This window comes from Vombatus ursinus, unplaced genomic scaffold (genome assembly GCF_900497805.2).
Source record: "Vombatus ursinus unplaced genomic scaffold, bare-nosed wombat genome assembly UNPS02011700.1, whole genome shotgun sequence".
NCBI lineage: Eukaryota > Metazoa > Chordata > Mammalia > Diprotodontia > Vombatidae > Vombatus > Vombatus ursinus.
Window position 1 is genome coordinate 3,278,373 of NW_020951478.1, and position 19,034 is coordinate 3,297,406.

The 19,034-nt window shown below is 38.7% G+C and overlaps 2 protein-coding genes across 3 annotated transcripts in view; one reads left to right on the plus strand and one right to left on the minus strand.

Moving 5' to 3' along the window:
- PROSER1 (proline and serine rich 1) overlaps window positions 1-3,299 on the minus strand; it is a 36,813-nt gene extending 33,514 nt beyond the window's left edge. For both annotated transcript variants that reach the window (XM_027856923.1, XM_027856924.1), the window contains exon 1: window positions 2,884-3,299. In XM_027856923.1, the coding sequence (XP_027712724.1) occupies window positions 2,884-2,928 (45 nt within the window). In that variant the 5' untranslated portion in view covers window positions 2,929-3,299. The remainder of the gene's footprint in view (window positions 1-2,883) is intronic.
- An 810-nt stretch (window positions 3,300-4,109) lies between these two features.
- On the plus strand, window positions 4,110-18,828 carry NHLRC3 (NHL repeat containing 3). The gene is made up of 7 exons (XM_027856929.1): window positions 4,110-4,470; window positions 7,630-7,782; window positions 8,861-9,008; window positions 12,656-12,856; window positions 16,227-16,318; window positions 17,694-17,806; window positions 18,402-18,828. The coding sequence occupies exons 1-7, from the start codon at window positions 4,387-4,389 to the stop codon at window positions 18,628-18,630; spliced, it is 1,020 nt and encodes a 339-aa protein (XP_027712730.1). The 5' UTR covers window positions 4,110-4,386; the 3' UTR covers window positions 18,631-18,828.
- The last annotated feature ends 206 nt before the right edge of the window (window positions 18,829-19,034 follow it).

Here is a 19,034-nt window from a genome sequence, read left to right on the forward strand (position 1 = left end):
TGGGTCCTAGCAACAAAAAACATGGAAAAGTTTGTCTTAATTTTTTTCATCTCCCTGACTATATACCCTCTATTGTTACCCCAGGTTCCCAGAGCCTTAAGAGATTTACAAATCTGCAGTTAGAAGGGTACCCAGAGTCCATTTTACCCCAAGCTCCTCATTTAGAAAGGAAACTAAACCCCAGGTTGGTAAAGCAGCTTCTCCAAGTTCAAACAGTAAGCTTCAGAAAAGGTATTTGAATGTAGATCCTCCGACTCCTCACTACTTCTAAATCCCTCCGTATTACTTAAATCCCTCATTCCTCCAATCTGATTCCTCCAAAGTGCTTTTCAAACCAAATATCCCAAACAAAAATCCCATTTTCTTTAGATTCCCTTGAAATCCTTAGCAAAAATCAGATGTAAAATCTAAACGAATATAGTTTGATTATCTGATAGCCTGTTACTTGCTTTCATTTGCCAGACTGGTTCAAGCTGAGAGTGCCAATTTTTCACTGCCTTTACTACAAGTCCTATCCCCTGTAAGACAGTAAGCACCCTGAGGACAGGGCCTATCATTTTTTTTAGGTCTCAGAACCTACACTGGTCTTGAAGATAGTAGGTAAATAATAAGTGTTTCTTGCACTGAATTTGTTGAATAATACTTCTACTTTCAAAACCCATAGATGCTCTCTAAAAACCCCAAAATTTTTCCTCATAGCTCCTACTTCAGCAACAGTTAGGAGCTTCAGCAATGAGGAGGGGAGAAAGAATAAGGATAGATAAGAATTAAACCTTAACATATATGAATTATTTGTAAAACAGCAAGTGTGTACAATGCTTTAGGATTTGCTAAGAGCTCACATCTCTTTTGTGAAGTTATTATTCCTATTTTACAGATGAAAAAACAGACAGGACTTGTGTGATCATGGGCAAGTCACTTACTTAGTCTCAAGATATCAAATCTACCTACCAGATGCCTGCTCATATTTTAAACTCTTGTGTTACTTAAACTATGCATTTGTGTAAAGTCACTCCTCTCCAGCCAGGTTAAACTCTTTGGGGGACCCTCTACCCACTAATATTTTCTAATCCCCCAAAACCTCAGGCACCCAAAAATATTTTGATTATAGAAGACTTAAAATAAATACAACTCTTTCTTGAAAAAAATTAGAACTTTCCAATACATCAAGGTAGTCCAAACAAACATCAAGTATCCATGCTTCAATGAATAAAACTAATTGGTAATTAGCATATCAATTGTTCATAAAGGAGTACTTTCAAAGAACTTCTTAAGACAGCGAGTTCTAGCTAAGCATTTACTTAGCCAACTTATTTGAATTACAAATTCTTTTTTCATGGACACTGAGAAAGAGGCAACGTTAGGTCTAATCAACATCAAAATTATCTTGGATTCCACATTAGGTGGAATTGAAGTCAATAATCTTTTTACTGTAAACTTATTTTAATTGGTTTCAAACAAAAATTTTATCTTGTAAAATAATCTCCTATTCTGCAATTTTAGTGTGATAGACTTGCCTAAGAAATATATTTTAAGTAAAAATTCGTTTGAGATGAATGCGAAAACAGAAGACAGATCAAAGGATCACAATAAAGTTAGCACTTTATAGTGGTCAAGGAATTTAAAACCAAAATCAAACTTACTAGTTAAGCTTTATTCACTTTAAATTTTTCAGGTCCAAATGTCTCATAAGCTACTCTAAGGAGGCAGCTAGCTGGAGCATAGCTGGACCTCTGGAGTCCCGAAGCTCTGAGTTCAAATTCTCCCTCTAGCACTAAGTAGTCGGGTGATCCCCAGGCAAGTCACTGGAACTCTGTAAACCTTAGTTTCCTCATCTGTAAAATGGGGATAACCCTAACTAAAGTTAGGCATCATTCTAAATAGTCAATTTCAGCAAATTTACCTTGCACCAGCTACGGAAAATATCAGGAGTTCTTTTTGTAACAAATTGGAATAATTTCAATTAATTCATCTATTTTTTTTCCTAGGGAAGAACTACTGTATTATGTTCTAAAATTACATCTTTTAATGTTTTGCTGTAAAAAAAAAATCTTGGTTCTGGTTTGTGACAAATTGTCAGGTAAAATGTCCCAGATGAAGTAAATTTCTGGAATTTATAATCATTATTCCAATGTTTCAGTAAGCAAAAGTGAACATACTGCTGAAATAAGCATTGTTCCAATAAGCTAACCTAGGATACTAACTTTTCCCACCAAAACAAGAAACAATTTGTTTCCTTTTTTTTTTTTCTGGTTTAATATGCAAACTTGGCTTAATCTGCCTGGACGATAAATGGTATTAAACAGTTGCGTTGCATGAGGACTCTGGGCATCGTACATTGTCAGATAATCACATTTAAGAACTCCCTGGTACTAGGCAACTATTAGTTTTGGAGACACTGTCTCCCCAAAGTTTGAGGGCCTCATTGGAAAGGAAACAAGTCGGACTCCTACTCCACTTCCTTTCCTTTCAAACTTAAAAGTGCTATTAAACTTTAGGTGTCTGTAAGCTCTTGAGATACTTGTTAAATGGGATGGTTCTCGGAGCGGGGGAGGGAGACCGGTGACGTAAAATCAGAACATAGCAATAACATATATAGGGGTGTATATATTCAAGTCTACGTCCATGTGCATATGTATATATGTATACTTGCGTACCCACATGGATGCAATGTATACATATGAACACACACACTTTTTTTTTTTAAAGAACTGAAACACATCAGAAAAACCCTGGAACTCCTGTCCCACCAATGCTTGGCACCCGAGCATCCTCTCTCCAGCTGGATCCAACCCTTTTCCCGACTGCTTCAAAGGACAATCAATCAGAAAAACGTGGCTATTCAATGCATTGCTTCAAGTCACCAAGAAAGACCGTTCTTACCTTTCTGATTTCATCCAGCACCGTTTCAAAGGACTTTTTATCCATCTTGACTGTGGTCTAGACGCAGTTAGGTTTGCAACAAAAGCATTCGTCCTCGCGCCGCTCCGTTTTGTTTTATAAAGTAGCTACGGTGGAGGTATCGGGAAATGATCCCGAAGGTAAGAGGGAACTAGGGGATTAGTCAAATAAACTTTTAAGAAAAAAGCCGCCTAAAAAAACAGAAACTTGGGAGGAGGAAAACAGAACAATTCCCTGCAAAGTTTCCCCCAGTTCCAGTGTCGCGCAGACACGAAGCGGACGCGGCGGCGAAGGTCCTGCTTATTCCCCGGTGAGGAACGAGCAGAGAGCGGGACTCGGTCGGACTCGGGCGCGTGGGGCCCGGGGGGAAGAAGGGACGGAGAGCCTGGAGGGGACGGGACGGCAGCAGCGGCGGCAGCACCTGCGCCAGGGCTGCAGCCCGAGAAGAGGGAGGCGAGGCGCCCTGCACCTGTCCCCGCCTCCGCCGCCACCGGTCCGTGCGCCCGTCACCGCCAGCGCGGCCCCATGGCCGGCCGCGCACCGTCAGCGCTCGCTCGCTCGCTCGCTCACGTCCCCTCCCGGCCGGCGCCCTCGGCTCCCCACGCTCCGGACCGCGACGGCGGCGGGGGCGGCGGCGCTAGGGCTCTCTTTGTTACCAGAACCCGCGGCTTCCGGGAGCGGGCAAGGCTGCCGAGCGCCTGGAGAGCCGGATGGAGGGAGAAACCTTCTAGGGCAGGGGGGATCGCGAGCACCGAGCAGCGAGGCCGCGCGAGGTAGCCAGGGGATCGGTCGCCGAAGCCCCACCTGCGGCCCCCACCACGGGGGGGGTTGGGGGAGGGACCTTCAAAGCCGTGCGTCGCGGCCCAGAAACTCAACTCTCCGCGCCTCCTACACGCGAGGAACAAAACACAGCCCCCGCCCCCACTCCCCCTTCGTGGGGCCCTAAGCTGGGGTGGGCCGTCCTCTAAGAATGCCAGAATTCACAAAGAATTAGGTCGGGATTTTAATTTTCCCTTGAGTCTGCCTACGTGAATTCTAGGCGTTGTCTGCTTTATCGTCCAGATTTGCTAGTGATCTACCTGATTTTCCACTACAAGCTGAGGCGTGTAGGAGGAGCGCGCAGTGAGGGCAGGAGCCAAGGCACGCCCAGCTAGGACCCAGGGAAGCCCCAGCTCGGAACTGCACGAAGGGGTGGAGCCGATAGTCACCTGATCCCACCACCTGCCGGGTCGCGTGACTTGCTTGTTTGGAAGGCAGTTTGGAGCAGCGGTTAAGGGGAGAGGCTGATGGGGCTGTGTTCTCTGCCTCCGTTGAGGCTCAAAAGTTTCCTCCTCTTCCTTCCCTTCCCATCACGGGGGTGCGAGGAGCCGTCTCTTTCTTGACCTGCTGAAGTTCCTTGGAGCCGCCTCCCACTCAGTTGTCCTCAGCCGCGACCACCCTTTACCCTAACCGCGTTCCCGCTACTTCCCCCACCGAGCTGCGCTCATGGCCCGGCTCTGGGTCTGCGTGGGGACCACCACCTTTTTCCTGGCCCTTTTGGTTTTCCATTCCCGCTTCTGCAGGTCGCCGGTGAGTCTGGTGGGGAGGGAGGATTCACCTTTAGGGACGTATGTGAATGCGTGAGTAGCTGGCACCTAGTAGGAACTTGGGGGATTAGGTCCTCCCGATAACCACAGCACCCCATCCCCAAAATAAGGTCCGTTATACACCTGCAGCCAATAAAGGTCCGTTTGTGCTCCTCAGGTAAAGTAAAGTAAGCATAGTTGTACTGCTCCCCAAGTTCTGGATTCTTGTTCTTTAACTTGGGGGTTTGTAATCATATTTGTGCCGTGGACCTCTCTGAAAGTCCTACAAGAAGGGTTTTAAATGCATGGGACAAAATACACAGAATTAGAAATAGTTATCAAAATATTAGAGAATAATATGTGGTACAGCGATTTCAAAGCGGTAGTGAGAATTAACTATTTATACTTACCTCCAATAACTAATGGGATGAGAAAATCACTGATTTCTAGATGGTGCAGTGGATAGAGTGCTGGGCCTGGAGTCAGAAGGACATCTAATACAGTTCAAATTTGGCCCTAGGCACTTATCCTGGGCAAATCACTTAACCCTATTTTTCTTAGCACCCTCATCTATAAAATGAGTTGGAGAAGGAAATGGCAAAGCATTCTGGTGTCTTTGCCAAGAAAACCCCAAATGGGGTCACAAAGTGTGGGACATGGCTGAAATGACTGAACAACAAACAGTTGCTAAAATGACTACTAATGCCTCTGTGGTTTATTGCCTACACTGATAATCGGAGGAAATGGTAAATTTCAGATACAGACTAGTGAAAGTAAAGGTAGAACTTTCTACCCCCCTTACCCCCCCCATTCAAGTTTACAAAGCATCTAAAATCTATTTAAGCTGCCCTGGGAATGCAGTGCTGGTTCAGTATTGGGAATACTATCAGCATAGTTGACCATATCAAAAACCAAACTAACAAATCATCTGATTATCTCAATAGTTGCAGAAAAAGCTTTTGACAAAATACAGCACCCATTCCTATTAAAAATACTAGAGAGCATAGGTATAAATGGAGTCTTCCTTAAAATGATAAGTAGCATCTACCTAAAACCTTCAGCAAGCATCCTACGTAATGGGGACAAGCTAGAAGCATTTCCAGTAAGATCGGGAGGAAACAAGGATGTCCATTATTGCCACTGTTATTCAATATTGTACTAGAAATGTTAACTTTAGCAGTAAGAAAAGAAAAAGAAATTGAAGGAATTAGAATGAGCAAAGAAGAAACAAAACTATCACTCTTTGCAGATGATATGATGGTATACTTAGAAAATCAAGTAAAAAACTACTTGAAATAATAAACAACATTAGCCTAGTTGCAGGATATAAAATGAACCCACATAAGTCATTGGCATTTCTGTATATTACCCACCAAGCCAGGAACTATGTGAACACAATTGCAAAACACTTTTCACACAAATAAAGCCAGATCTAAGTAAGTGGAAAAGCACCAGTTGCTCATGGATAGGCCGAGCTAATATAGTAAAAATGACCATTCTACCTAAGCTAATTTACTCATTCAATGCCATACAGATCAAATGACAAAAAAATTATTTTATAGAGTTAGAAAAAATACTAACGACTCATTTGGAAGTACAAAAAGTCCAGAATATCAAGGGAACTAATCAAAAGAAATGCAGGGAAAGGTGGCCTAGCCATTTCAGATCTTAAATTGTATTATAAAGCAGCGATCATCAAAACTGCTTGGCACTGTCTAAGAAACAGAGTGGTGGATCAGTGGAATAGGTTAAGTATACAAGACACAGTAGTCAACGACTATAGTAATCTATTATTTGATAAACCCAAAGACCTCAGTTTCTGGGATAAGAGCCCGCTCTTTGACAAAAACTGCTGGGAGAACTGGAAAAGAATATGGCAGAAACTAGGCATAGATCAAAACCTCACACCATGTACCAAAATAAAGTCAAAAATGGGTTCATGATTTAGATATAAAGGCTGATACTGTAAGCAAACTGAGAGAGCAAGGAATAGTATACCTATCAGATTTACGGAGAACAGAAGAATTCATGACCAAACAGGAGATAGAGAACATTACAAAACGCAAAATGGATAACTTTGATTACATGAAATTGAAAAGTTTTTGCACAAACAGAGCCAATACAACCAAGATTAGAAGGAAAGTAGAAAATTGGGAAAGAATTTCTACGACCAGGCTCTCTAATAAGGGCCTCATTTCTAAAATATATAGAGCATTGTCAGATTTATAAGAATACAAGTCATTCCCCAATTGATAAATGGTCAAAGGATATGAACAGGCAGTTCTCAGATGAAGAAATTAAAGCCATCTATAGTCATATGAAAAAATACTCTAAACCACTATTGATTAGAGAAATACAAATCAAAACAGCTCTGAGGTACCACATCACACCTATCAGATTGGCTAACAAGACAAAACAGGACAATGATAAATGTTAGACATGTGGGAAAATTGAAACACTAATGCATTGTTGGTGGAGTTGTGAAATGATCTAACCATTTTGGAGAGCAATTTGGAACTATGCCCAAAGGGCTATCAAAATGTGCAAACCCTTTGACCCAGCAATAGCACTTTTAGGGCTATATCCCAAAGACATCGTACCAATGGGAAAAGGACCCACATGTACAAAAATATTTATAGTAGCTCTTTTTGTGGTGGCAAAGAATTGGAAACTGAGAGGATGCCCATCAATTGGGGAATGGCTGAGCAAGTTGTGGTATATGAATGTAATGGAATACTATTGTGCTATAAGAAAGATGAACAGGATGACTTCTAATTCTTCATTATACCATGACTAATGTGAAAATATGTTTAATGTGAATGTATATGTAGAGCCTATATAAATTACATGCCATCTTGGGGAGGGGAAAGGGGAAGGGGTAGGAGGGGGAGAAGATTTAAAACTCAGAATCTAAAGGAAATCAGTGTTGATGACTAAAAATAATTAAAAAATAAAATAAGATCCCCTGTGCCGAAGCCCCCAGGTTAAGAACAACTACTTTAACCTAATGAAATGATTTCCTATAATTTACTGACTGCTATTCTATATGAATGCCTATGGAGAAAAATGAAGTTCACTAAACCTTGGAAAATCTAGTTATTCTTAAAATGTCTTCTTTTACTTTAGAATGGAATTAATTCTGTTTCTCATATTTTTGTTTAAGGGCTTAGGAAGCTTTGCTTTTGTTGTTTCCTGGAGGACAGAGAAACCTCTTTACCGTTTGGATGTAGGCTGGCCTAAATATCCAGAGTACTTCACTGGCACAACATTTTGTGTTGCAGTAGACTCCCTTCACAGATTGGTTTATGTAGCACAGGTAAGTAAAAATGGGATTTTTTTCCCTCCTTAGGGAATAATATGATTTTTTATTTAACTGTCAGTGGGCTTTTTTTTTTAATTTATGTTTTCAGCAGTGTGGAGAACGTATGATGAGGAAACTTTCTTTATCTTTGAAAACCAGTAAAATCTTTCTAAATCTTTGAGTTTTGGGATTCTTTTTTGTCAGTCTATAGACATTTAAGTGCCCGCTATGTATCAGGCACTATATTAAGAGCTGAGAATATAAAAAGAAGCTAAAGACAGCCATTGCCCTTGAGAAGCTCACGATTAAATGGGGGAGGCAATAAGCAAACAAATATGTGCAAATAAACTGCATACAAGATAATTAGAAAATAGCTAACGGGGAAGATATTAGAATTAAGAAGGGTTGGGAAAGTTCCTATAGTAGATAGGATTTTAGTTGGGACTTGAGGGAAGCCAGGAAGTGGAGATGAGGAAGAGCATTTGGGGCCTGGGAAATAGCAAGAGAAAATGCTCAGATCTGAGAGCATGTCTTGTTTGTGGAACAATATCTAACACATAGTAGGTGCTTAATAAATGTTGATTGTTTGGAACAGTGAGAAGACCAGTATCCCTGGATCAAACAGTATGTGACAGGGAGTAAGACATGATGAACCTGGAAAGGGTTGCCTGGAAGAACTGAGATGTTAAGTGATATTCTCTTGGTTACACAGCCAGTATGTATCAGTGGCAGGACTGGAACTGTTTTCTACCTCTAAGACTATCTGTCCCTCTGTCTACAATGCCATGTTTTCTCTCTATAGTTCTTAACCATTAACACTTACGATATATTTGTAATGTTTCTTAAAGATCTTATTGGAGTTTAAATTTTATATTGATTTAATTACATAGCATTAAACCAGTGTGAAAGTGCCAAAGATTTTATTTTGGGTGTGAGTTTACAGGTTAACTATGTTAGGTTTGGGGGTGGTGTTTTCTTTAAGCATTCTGTAGATTTCCCAGTTAAGCTTTCATTTTATTTTACTCTGCCACAGTAAGGATTGTATTTGCTTAAACCTGGTCTTGTCTAAGCAGCTATTTTTGTATACCTTTAGAGAGGGGATAACATACCAAAGGTATTAGTGTTCACAGAGGATGGATATTTCCTACGAGCCTGGAATGACACTGTTGACACACCTCATGGTATCTTTGCAAGCAGTACCCAATATGAACAATCAGTCTGGATCACGGATGTAGGAAGTGGTATGTGTAGTAACATCTAATAAATTATGATGGAAGAACTTAATGTCTCCTCCCATTATTTTCTTTCTTGTGCTTCATTTTTTGAAAGCTGATTTCCTCAAATGGTCAATTTTTCAATTCTAAGAAAACTTAGAAATTTCTTTCCCCCTTAGAAATCCAGTCCAGGATATAAACAGTGGCAACTTCTGTAGGCTCATTGGTGATTCTTACCACACTAACACCAGCAATTACGCATCTTCCTTGGTGGCCCAGCACTGAGAATCACTGAACTAGGCTGGGTCAGGATAACATTGGCTTTGATCCCTGAGTAGCCCAAACAGACTGAACCTGTCTCCATTTTGGTCAGTACTGTGGAGGAGATCTATTTATGGTAGAAGGCCTAGTTTTCCTCTTTGTAGGGTATCTGAACTCTGGGCTTGTCCCCATCATTTGCCTCCAGGAAAAGGTAATGAAGCATATTTGATTATACTACAGCCTCTCCAGATTGATGAATTGTAATTACTAGTCTGATTCCCAAGCTTGCTATTAATGTGACAAAGAATTCTTTAAAATGAGCCAGAGAGGGAAAAGATAACCTAGTTTGGTTACATTTTGTATTCCCTACTTAACTTGAGCTTTTATCAGCCTATCACATCATTCTTTTGCATTTAATGCTAGAACATTATTGTTTCAAAAGAAAATTCTTGTTACTAAATGTGTGCGTGGATTTTTAAATTGTAATTTATTTTTCTGTGTTGGGGAAAAATATAGATAGATATAGGCATATCTGTCTATCTAGGTGTATACACATACACTGCAGAAATCTGGCCCCTTTTATTAAGAAAGAACAGGAAACACAAGTGGAATGTGGTTTTTCTTTCTTCTACAATTGATCTCAAATAGCTATTTTTTGAAGACAATTTGTACTGACTACCACTAGCGAAATTAATTTTTTGTTAACATGTTTACTCAAAAAAGGAGTTATAGTATAATAATTGGTGTAAAAATTTCTGTAACCCCAATGACATCACTCACTTGTTTCTACCAAGTATACCAACAAAATGGGAAAACTAAGGTTTATCAGCAACACGTTTAGATTCAGGTATGGAGGGGAAAAAAGACGCTTTGAATTTGTGACCTAGGATTTGGGAAATAGCAGTGGCCTTGAATTTATTAAAAACTTTACAAAGGAGATATATATTTGAGAGATGCATAGTTTCCCTGGTCTAGAAATTCATAAACTAGTTTCCTCAATTTAAATTAAAATGAAAGTGACAATTTCTAGTCAGTATTGTATCAGATATACCCCTTTTTCCAAATCTATCTTCCAGATTCATTCTTGTAGAGTGAGTTATGATTTTAGCTTGTTTATACATCACATTCCATTGAATTTATTTGACATTTTTAAACATAACAAATTTAAAATTCTCCTATTTTAGGTGGTCACATTTACCTGATTTATGACTTGTGTATATTTGCACAGTTTTTAAATTTTAATTTAAATTTTAAATTTTGAATTCTGAAAAAGTTACTTATCAAGTAAAATGTTAAATGCTTTAGGAAAACTGAGGAAAGTTTCCTTTTTAAAAATGAATTCTCCCCTAACTTATCCGATTTGTAAATCTAGATTTTTATTTTATACTATTAGAGTAAAAATCTTGTAGTATTATACTTGTTAGTGTATAATTCGAATCAAATTCTGCCCTCTACTTGACTGGATCTTAATAACAGTAACAACACCAATAGTAATAATAGCATTTAGGGATCTACCATGGGCCAGGCACTGTGAGAAGCACTTTACAAATATTAACTCATTCAGTCTTCACAACAACCCTTAGAGGCAGATGCTGTTATCCCCATTTTACAGGTAAGGAAACTGAGGTGGAAGTTAAGTGATTGCCTAGGGTCATGCATGGCCAGTAAGTATCCGTTGCTAGATTTGGACTCAGACCTTCCCAACTTTCAGGTTCAACCTCTCTACTTGATTACCTACTTGTCTCTTTAATGAGATACCTAGTTTCTGAGTCCTTTAATGAAAATGTCACTCATTAAAGGTTTTGGGATTTTTTTTTTTTAGACCTAATGATTTTAGAATTGATAAAACCTTAAAAAAAGGCCCATATACAGTAAATATTGTTACACCAGAAGATCTCAAAGTTTCAATTGAGGACTCTTTTTTTTTTATAGCATTTTTGCTATGATGGCATCCTAGGGCAGCTGTAAAACCAATACTGTCTCTGAGTTAATTGTAGGGAGATTTGACCTGTCTCTCTTTTTCAAGCTCTCATTGATAAAGGACTTGTACTTTAAACACAGTTCATCCTGTGATTCTGTTTTATGACATTCCACTAAATCGCACATATGGAAATAAGACAAATTTTCTTTCTTCTTTCATTGTGGTTTTTTTTTTCCTAACCACAGATGTGTTAAAGTTTTTCCTAGTTACCTCAACCTAAAAGAAAATCAGTTGCAATAATCAGAAAGTTGGCTCCTAATCAGCATTATTTCATTTTTTAAAATGAGGTTCTTTCCCTTTTTGTATTTCTTTATAATAATGTACTCAGTACTTTATAATAATTCTTCTTGTACCCATCCAAACATCTTGTGGTTCGCCTTTGAAATTATTCTCACTAACTAATCAAGACTCCAGACGATAGGATCTGGAGGTTGAAGGGACGGACTTTTAGAGGCCAACTGGTTCAGCCTCCCTATTTTACAGATTTAGGAGACTGAAACCACAGGAGAGTAAGTGACTTGCCCAAAAGCTACATACCCTTTTAGTGTCTGAGACAGGATTTGGACTGACTTGAGTCCAAGAGAACCATGCCCTTTCCATTCTACCATACTGTGCTTAACTTTTAATTATTTTTTAAAAAGACACCTAGAAATTGATTCAGGTTACTTTAAATTCATGTTATGCAATTTGTTACTTTTGTGACATTTCATATTATAAATTTAGTTAGTTTTGAACCTCCATATTGATTTCCATTAGTTTTCTCTATGATAATTCCCCTAATTCTTCAAAAGAGATATGTTTCATGCTTTTGCTTGCAAGAAAATCTTACATGGAAACAACTATCTAAATAAAAAGTTAAGACACTGGTAATTTTAGAACATTTATTCTTGCCTTAAAAAGAGTTGAATTATGAGTACCAAAAGAAAAAAATAGTATGTTTGTATTATAGAAATTATAGCCCTCCAGGGGCCTACAAAAACTTGGATATTAAAATAGAGAAGTTGAAGTTACAAGCTAATGGTCTTTTGAAAGTTACCCCTCAGTACTTAAATCCCTTAATTACAAATGCTTATGTGATGTCAAAATAGGTTCAAAAGGTCACATTTACTTAGTTCTAGTAATTTAGTAACATTTCTAACAGAAAATCTCTCTTCTAAAATAATCAACATTAATCAAGTCAGTCTAGAAGGCTCAGTATAAAAAGAAATGTCATTTTAAAAAATTAGAGAGTCCAAATCAACCTCAAACAATTGAGATTTTATGTAGTAACAATTTAGATAATAGTGTATATCAGAATACAGTACCTCATTATCCACCCCTTCCCAGTCTTTTCTGATTTTTTTTCCCTTCATTTTTTTTTCATTTAATGTACAATCTGTTTAAACATTTGTCTAAGAGCTTTATTTGTGAAAAGTACTTATTTTAAATGCAGGATCCTATGGACATACAGTGAAAAAATACAACTCCTTTGGTGACCTCATTCAAGTTCTGGGTACCCCAGGCAAAAAAGGGACTGGTGTAAATCCAATCCAGTTTGATAATCCAGCAGAGATATATGTGGAAGACACTGGAGAAATTTATCTTGTGGATGGAGATGGAGGATTGAATAACAGACTGCTTAAATTGACCCAAGGTATAAAACCTCATTTTGGTGCTAGAGTCATTTAGAGGAGTGATCTTAAGTTAGGGCTTATAACCACAGGGAACCATGGTGTGATCCAAAGGTGACCAATTAGTTTATGAGAAGATGAATCGCAGGCCACACTTGGTGTGCTAGCCAGTTGACTTGTCCCCAATATTCCAGTGTTCCCCCAGGTCACCCATACACACTCCAGTGATTATATGAGTTCCCCAACTCCACCCTTCTGCTCAGGGCATAGACTCTTCAGGACACATAACCTACCTGGGACTGCTGTATAGGGAACTGCACAGGTAGAATTGATCCTTCTGGGTTTACCTGTGTTCAGTACCCCACCCCACCCCTGTCTACTTGGGTCTGTGACAAAGTGGCCTCAGAGGGCTGGTGAATCCTATCCTACTACTTTTAGTGATAGTATTAGTGGGACAGAGTGCACTGTATAGGATGACTAGAAATGGCTGAGCTATGATCCATATCACAGATCTTGTTGCATTATTTTCCCCCAAAAATCTACCCCTTTTTGGAACTTCTCTGTTTGTATTCATTTACCCAAGTTCTCAACTTAATGAGTCGTCTTCCTTTCCTTACTCTCCTACACTCCTCACAGTTGATTATCTCAGTATCTCAAATACATTCCCTCCTTTTCACTCATAGCTATCATCTTCATTTGGGCCCTCATCTCCTCTTGCCTGTACTACACCCATATTCAGCTGCCACACAGATATTCCTGACCGTGTCTCTCTCAATAAATTGCAGTGGCTCCCTGTTGACTTTAGAGAGACGTATTTCATCTTTACCTTAGCACAGTTAGTAACACACACACACACAAGCAACGCACACGCACGCACGAAAATAAGTAAATAGTCATATATTGGGGTGCATGGTCAAAAAAACTTTACTGATAAAAGTGTATATGATCAAAAAAATTAGGAGACCACTATTCTAGAAGGCTATACACATGGCATTTGGATATATTGTATGGAAAATGACTGGCACATGGTGTGATTTTTCTTAATGAGTCATTCCTTAACCTCAGAAGAGTAGGTCAGTAAAGTGAAGTTTATATAGGAGTAATAATGAGTTTAGGGAGCTGAAAAAGTGACTGGGTGACCATAAGGAAGAAAATGTTAAGGATAAAGAGGTTTAAATTTGAGTCTAAGAATTAATCATTTATTTGATTCTAATAGGAGTAAACAATTATAATGCAGGTGGGAAGGTATAGCTAATACTCAAACAATTAGAAAACTATTTAAGTGCTAAACTGTGGTACTGACTTAAATAATGCTGGGTGTTCCAAAATCTTAGAGCTTAAAACTGCACTAAAACTTTGGGATTACTCTGTAAATGAGATTAAAGAAGGGAAAGATTAGATTAAATGTAGGCAGACTCAGTAAGGAAGACTGCATAAAGAAAGTGGGACTAGAACTGAGCCTTGAAAAAATGGGGAGGGTTTGAATAAGTGGTTAGTAGAAAGGACGACATTCTGGGCCACGGGAGAGGGGAGGACGCTGAAAAAAGGTGCTGAGGCCTGAAAGTGTGATTTTTACCCTTAGTATCTTGTAGAACTGATGGAAAGTTTTGTGGAAAAAATGTAACATGAGAGCAGTGTTGTAGGATAATAAAGCTAAGTACAGGGATAATTTGGAGTAGGGAGAGATTTCAGTCTGACTCCCAACAAGGAGACTCTTGTAATAATCAGGGCATGAGATAATGAAAGCATGAACTAAATTGATGAAGTGGGAATAGAAAATGAATCTAAGAAACATTTCTTATGTAGAGAATGGCAAAAATAAAACCATCCCTTCCCTCAAGGAACTTGAGTTCTGTTGGGGATGGGAAGAGGGAGAGAGGCAGAAACAGTACATGGGCATATAAATCTGCAGTATGTACAAGCTAATTAAGGGAGACACTAGTAGCTAAAGGAATTAGGAACCACCTCATGTAAGAGCTGGCACAGTTGCTCCATTTTGAAGGAAATGAGAGATTCTAAGATGTCAGATTGGAAAGAGAGTGCATGCCAGGCAAGGATGATGGTCCTCACAAAGGCAGGGGTCTCATGTATGGGGACTATCAGTTATGTGAAAGTAAGGAATGTTTGGTCAGCCTGGAACAGTGGACTACAGTCAGATTGCAAAGGGCTTAAAGTGTCAAACCCAGGAATTTGTATTTTATCCTAGAGACAATAGCAAGCCATGGAGCTTTTTGAATGAGGCAGTTAACATGGTCAGCCTTGTGTTTAGGAATATCACTTTGCTAGCTGGATAGATGATTGGTTTGAGAAGAGAGGGGATAGAGGCAGAAACACCAGTTTGGCTATTGCCGTCCAAATGTGAGGTAATAAGGACCTGAAATAGTGTGAGTGGAGAAAAGGATGTAAGAGATGTGGTGAGGCATGGAATTGATAAAACTTGACTAGATGTTGAGTGAAGGAGAGTAAACATTTGAGGATCACTCTAAGGTTGCCCATCTGAGTGACTAGCAGATTGAGGAAAATTAGAAAGAGGGATTGTTTGGGAGGAAAGTTTTTGAGTTGGTTCCCTACAGGATATCCAGTTAGAAATGTCCTGTAGGGAGTTGGTAAAGTAGGATTGGAACACAGGGGAGAGGCTTAGAGATCTTTCAAAGAGGTAATCATTTAATCCATAACAGAGTTTGAACAAATTTGAGAGCTCAAGGAGAGAAGAGTATTACAGGTGACTTCAAAGCTAGCAGGGAAGACTAGAAGAGTGATGATATTGGTGATCTTTTCTATAGACATTAGTCTGGCATATAAGGCCTTTTGTTATCTGGCTCCCAACTACGTTTATAGCCATGTTTCATGAACTCTGCATTTGAGCCAAACTGGACTAGTGATTGTTCTTCAAACTTACCACTCCCATCATTGTGCATTTTATATAAGTTATATCCCTTTCTTGGAATGAACTCCTTCCTCATGTCAGGTGTCCCCCGATTTGCCCTAATAGGTTACCTCAATTTTCTGGGGAATATTTTGTATTTCCTTATCTTTTTATGCCACCAGTGTCCCCTCCTTGAGGAGGGGAGCTGTTTTGTTTGTACTTTTTATTCCCTCTACTGATAATTGGTACTTAATGAAAGAGGAAGTATAAAAAGGAAGATGGAAAATTAAGTCAGCTTTTGGGGGAGGGTATGGGAGAGCAGATGAAATTCCTTCAGATTTGAAGTTTTGACGTAGTTTTTTTGACTCTTAAATATATAGCCATATGCCTTTCATATGATACTTTTTGACTCAACCATGTAACCATAGACCTTTTAATGAGATATTCTGTGTTGTGATTATTTGAAGGGATACTTCTTTCGTTCTATAAATTTGACTATATGTGATCTAATGTTTTCTTTTATCTAGATTTTGTGATGCAGTGGATTCGTGGGGAAAATGGAACAGGTCCAGGTCAATTCAACATTCCACATAGCATAACAGTTGATTCAACTGGTCGGGTAAAAACATTTTTCTGCCTATATCTAACTACACATTTACTTGAAACATTAAATATGTAAGTGCTTAAGAGATAAGAAAGTACTTCATTGTTTTAAAAAATCATATTACCCATACTCTAAGTCCTTTAAAATGTAGGTGAAAAACTTTTCAACAATTCAAAGTTTCATTCATTTTTGTAGCAGAAAAAAATGCTGGTTTTGAAGTCATGTGAGACCTGGCTTTGAATACCTCTCTAATACTAGGTGTGCCACCATGGACAAATCAGTTTCCGCTTTGTGAACCTCAGTATCCTCTTCTGTAAAATGTAACTAATCACTACCTCAGGACTGTTTCGAGGGTCAAATGAGACGTGTGTAAAGCACTTGGCAAACTGAAGAGTGCTATTAAACTTTAGGTCTGTAAGCAATTTTGATTTTTGTCAGGGATGGAAATTTTAAGACTTGAAGAAAATGTGTTCTTAATTTAGAATCCCTCGTGATTAAAGGAGATTGAGAGATTTCAAACCTGAACCTTTCTTCTGTAGTATGCGAAAGTTTTGTTACTCATTCCTAAACAAGATTGGTGATGGTGGTCACTCACCCAGCTCCTGGAAGCTCACTTGACTGGCCAAGCCGAGTTTCTTGACATAGGAATTGTCAGGGATTCACTCTATAGGTGAGCTTAGCCATCTGGCAGTTCTCACCCCCAGAATGGGTTCCAGCCCATCCATGGTTACTTATTCTCTGAAATATTCCTTTTCATCTTTTTCTACAAATAAATACCCATGGAGGCTACTGGAGGTTAATGCAATATAGCATTGTGTTTTGTTTTGTTTATTTTGATACATGTTAGCTTGCTCCCCCACTTCCCAGTTGTAAGTCTTTGTTGCTGCCTTTTGTGCCACTTTACAAGCACACCTTGGAGTTGATAATATTCTGTGCCTACTTATGCTCACCATGTCTTTTTTTTTAATATCTGTTGACATTGAATAAATACGGGTTTTCCAAGTCAAATGAGTCAACCACAGTATATTATTACAGCGCTGCAATTAAAGTAACTTTTTTCTGAGTCTCTGACACTTATTCTTTATAAAGACTGGACCATACCAGCTGGTGGATTATCACAAATTATGATCAAAATGATTTAGCTGCCAAGCATATAGAGTTATCTGTGAAATAGTGGGTCCAATATGGGGCTACTTGTTTCATTGACTTTTTTTTTTAACTGATCTTTTAATAGAAAAATGAGCTACTTTTTTCTTTTGTTTTTTTTTCAGTGAAATACCTAATATTTTATGTTATTATATAGTAGTTCAGTTGTATACAATAAGCCATGTGTTTGAAAAAAATGTTTTCAATGTAGACCTTTACTAATAACCATTTAATTGATTCCTAGGTATGGGTTGCTGACAGAGGAAACAAAAGAATCCAAGTATTTGATAAAAATACAGGAGAGTGGTTGGGATCGTGGAGTGATTGTTTCAAAGAAGATGGTCCTTATTCTGTCAGGTAATATTTAAAGAGAGATTTTTAAAGCTATTAGATTTGTAGCACCATTCCTCTGGAAGAGCTCTGTACACTATTAAGAATCTGTTTAATGTTAAAATTTGCAAGCAAAGAAAAAAGGTAGAAAAAATGAAGATTATGAAGGAAGAGAGAGAAAAGAACAGTCAGAGAACTAGTCATGGTATGGCATATCAAACCCAAGGCAAAGACAAGCATCGGGCTCCTAAATGTGCAGCCAGTAAACACTGGTGTGAGAAGAGATGCCTGGTCAGCTTCCCTCAAGTTCCCTGGAGGCGGGATCTGTAGGCTGACCACTGACTGACACCTCCAGCTTCACTCACTTATAAAGGACTCTTTCTAAGACTTTGTCTATTGAGTATTGCCAAATTAGCTTTTCACGCTCTTCCTTTAAATAGTAAATTAACCTATGAATCTTCAGGGATGTGTCTGGTGTGTACTTGGCACTGGGCTGCGTGCTGTAGGGGGTACCAATGTGTAACTAATCTTTGTTCTGAAGTTATAGTCTGTTAAAATGGTTGTCATATTTAGAACATTTCACATACATTTATGATGCATTTCTTATATTGTTCTTTTGTAGGTTTACTCCGGATGAGAAATACCTCATTGTTGCCCAGTTGAATATCAACAGGCTCGCTCTATTATCTGCACCCCCTATAGGGAATATTGGGGACTGTGTTGTGGTAAGCACAGTCCAGCTAGCCAGTCAAGTGTCACCCCATCTTGTGGATGTTGATAGGAAAACTGGAGCGATCTATGTGGCAGAACTTGGGGCAGAACAAGTTCAGAAATATGTCCCATTAAAATAAATAACTATCTTCCTTCCCTTAGATATTCATAAATTTACTTTTCCCAATGAATGACCATTACAGATGCTCCAGTGGAAAGTTTTTGTGATTTTCTCATTAATGACTAAATGCTCCTATAAGAATTTAGTGTTCTGGCATATTCTTTTTAGGAAATGTTTCAGGAAACTTTTTTTTTATTAATAAATCATTGAATCCAGATACTTTATTGGTACCATCACATCTTAGCTTCTTTTGTTTTAGATTAAAGAGCAATTTAAGGGAGAAAATGTGATGATTCCAAAGAATTGGGATAAAAGGTACATCGTTTTGATGTTGAACCAAATCACTTTCCCATGGAAGGTTGCCTTTGGGGTGGGGAGTAATGATATAGATGTAAGAGTTGAAGGATATTTTTCAATGCTTTC

Coding starts and splice junctions, on each gene's coding strand:
- NHLRC3 (XM_027856929.1), top strand. CDS start 4,387: ATGGCCCGGCTCTGGGTCTGCGTGGGGACCACCACCTTTTTCCTGGCC. Junction 16,319..17,693: donor CAGTTGATTCAACTGGTCGG/GTAAAAACATTT, acceptor ATTGATTCCTAG/GTATGGGTTGCTGACAGAGG. Junction 17,807..18,401: donor GATGGTCCTTATTCTGTCAG/GTAATATTTAAA, acceptor GTTCTTTTGTAG/GTTTACTCCGGATGAGAAAT.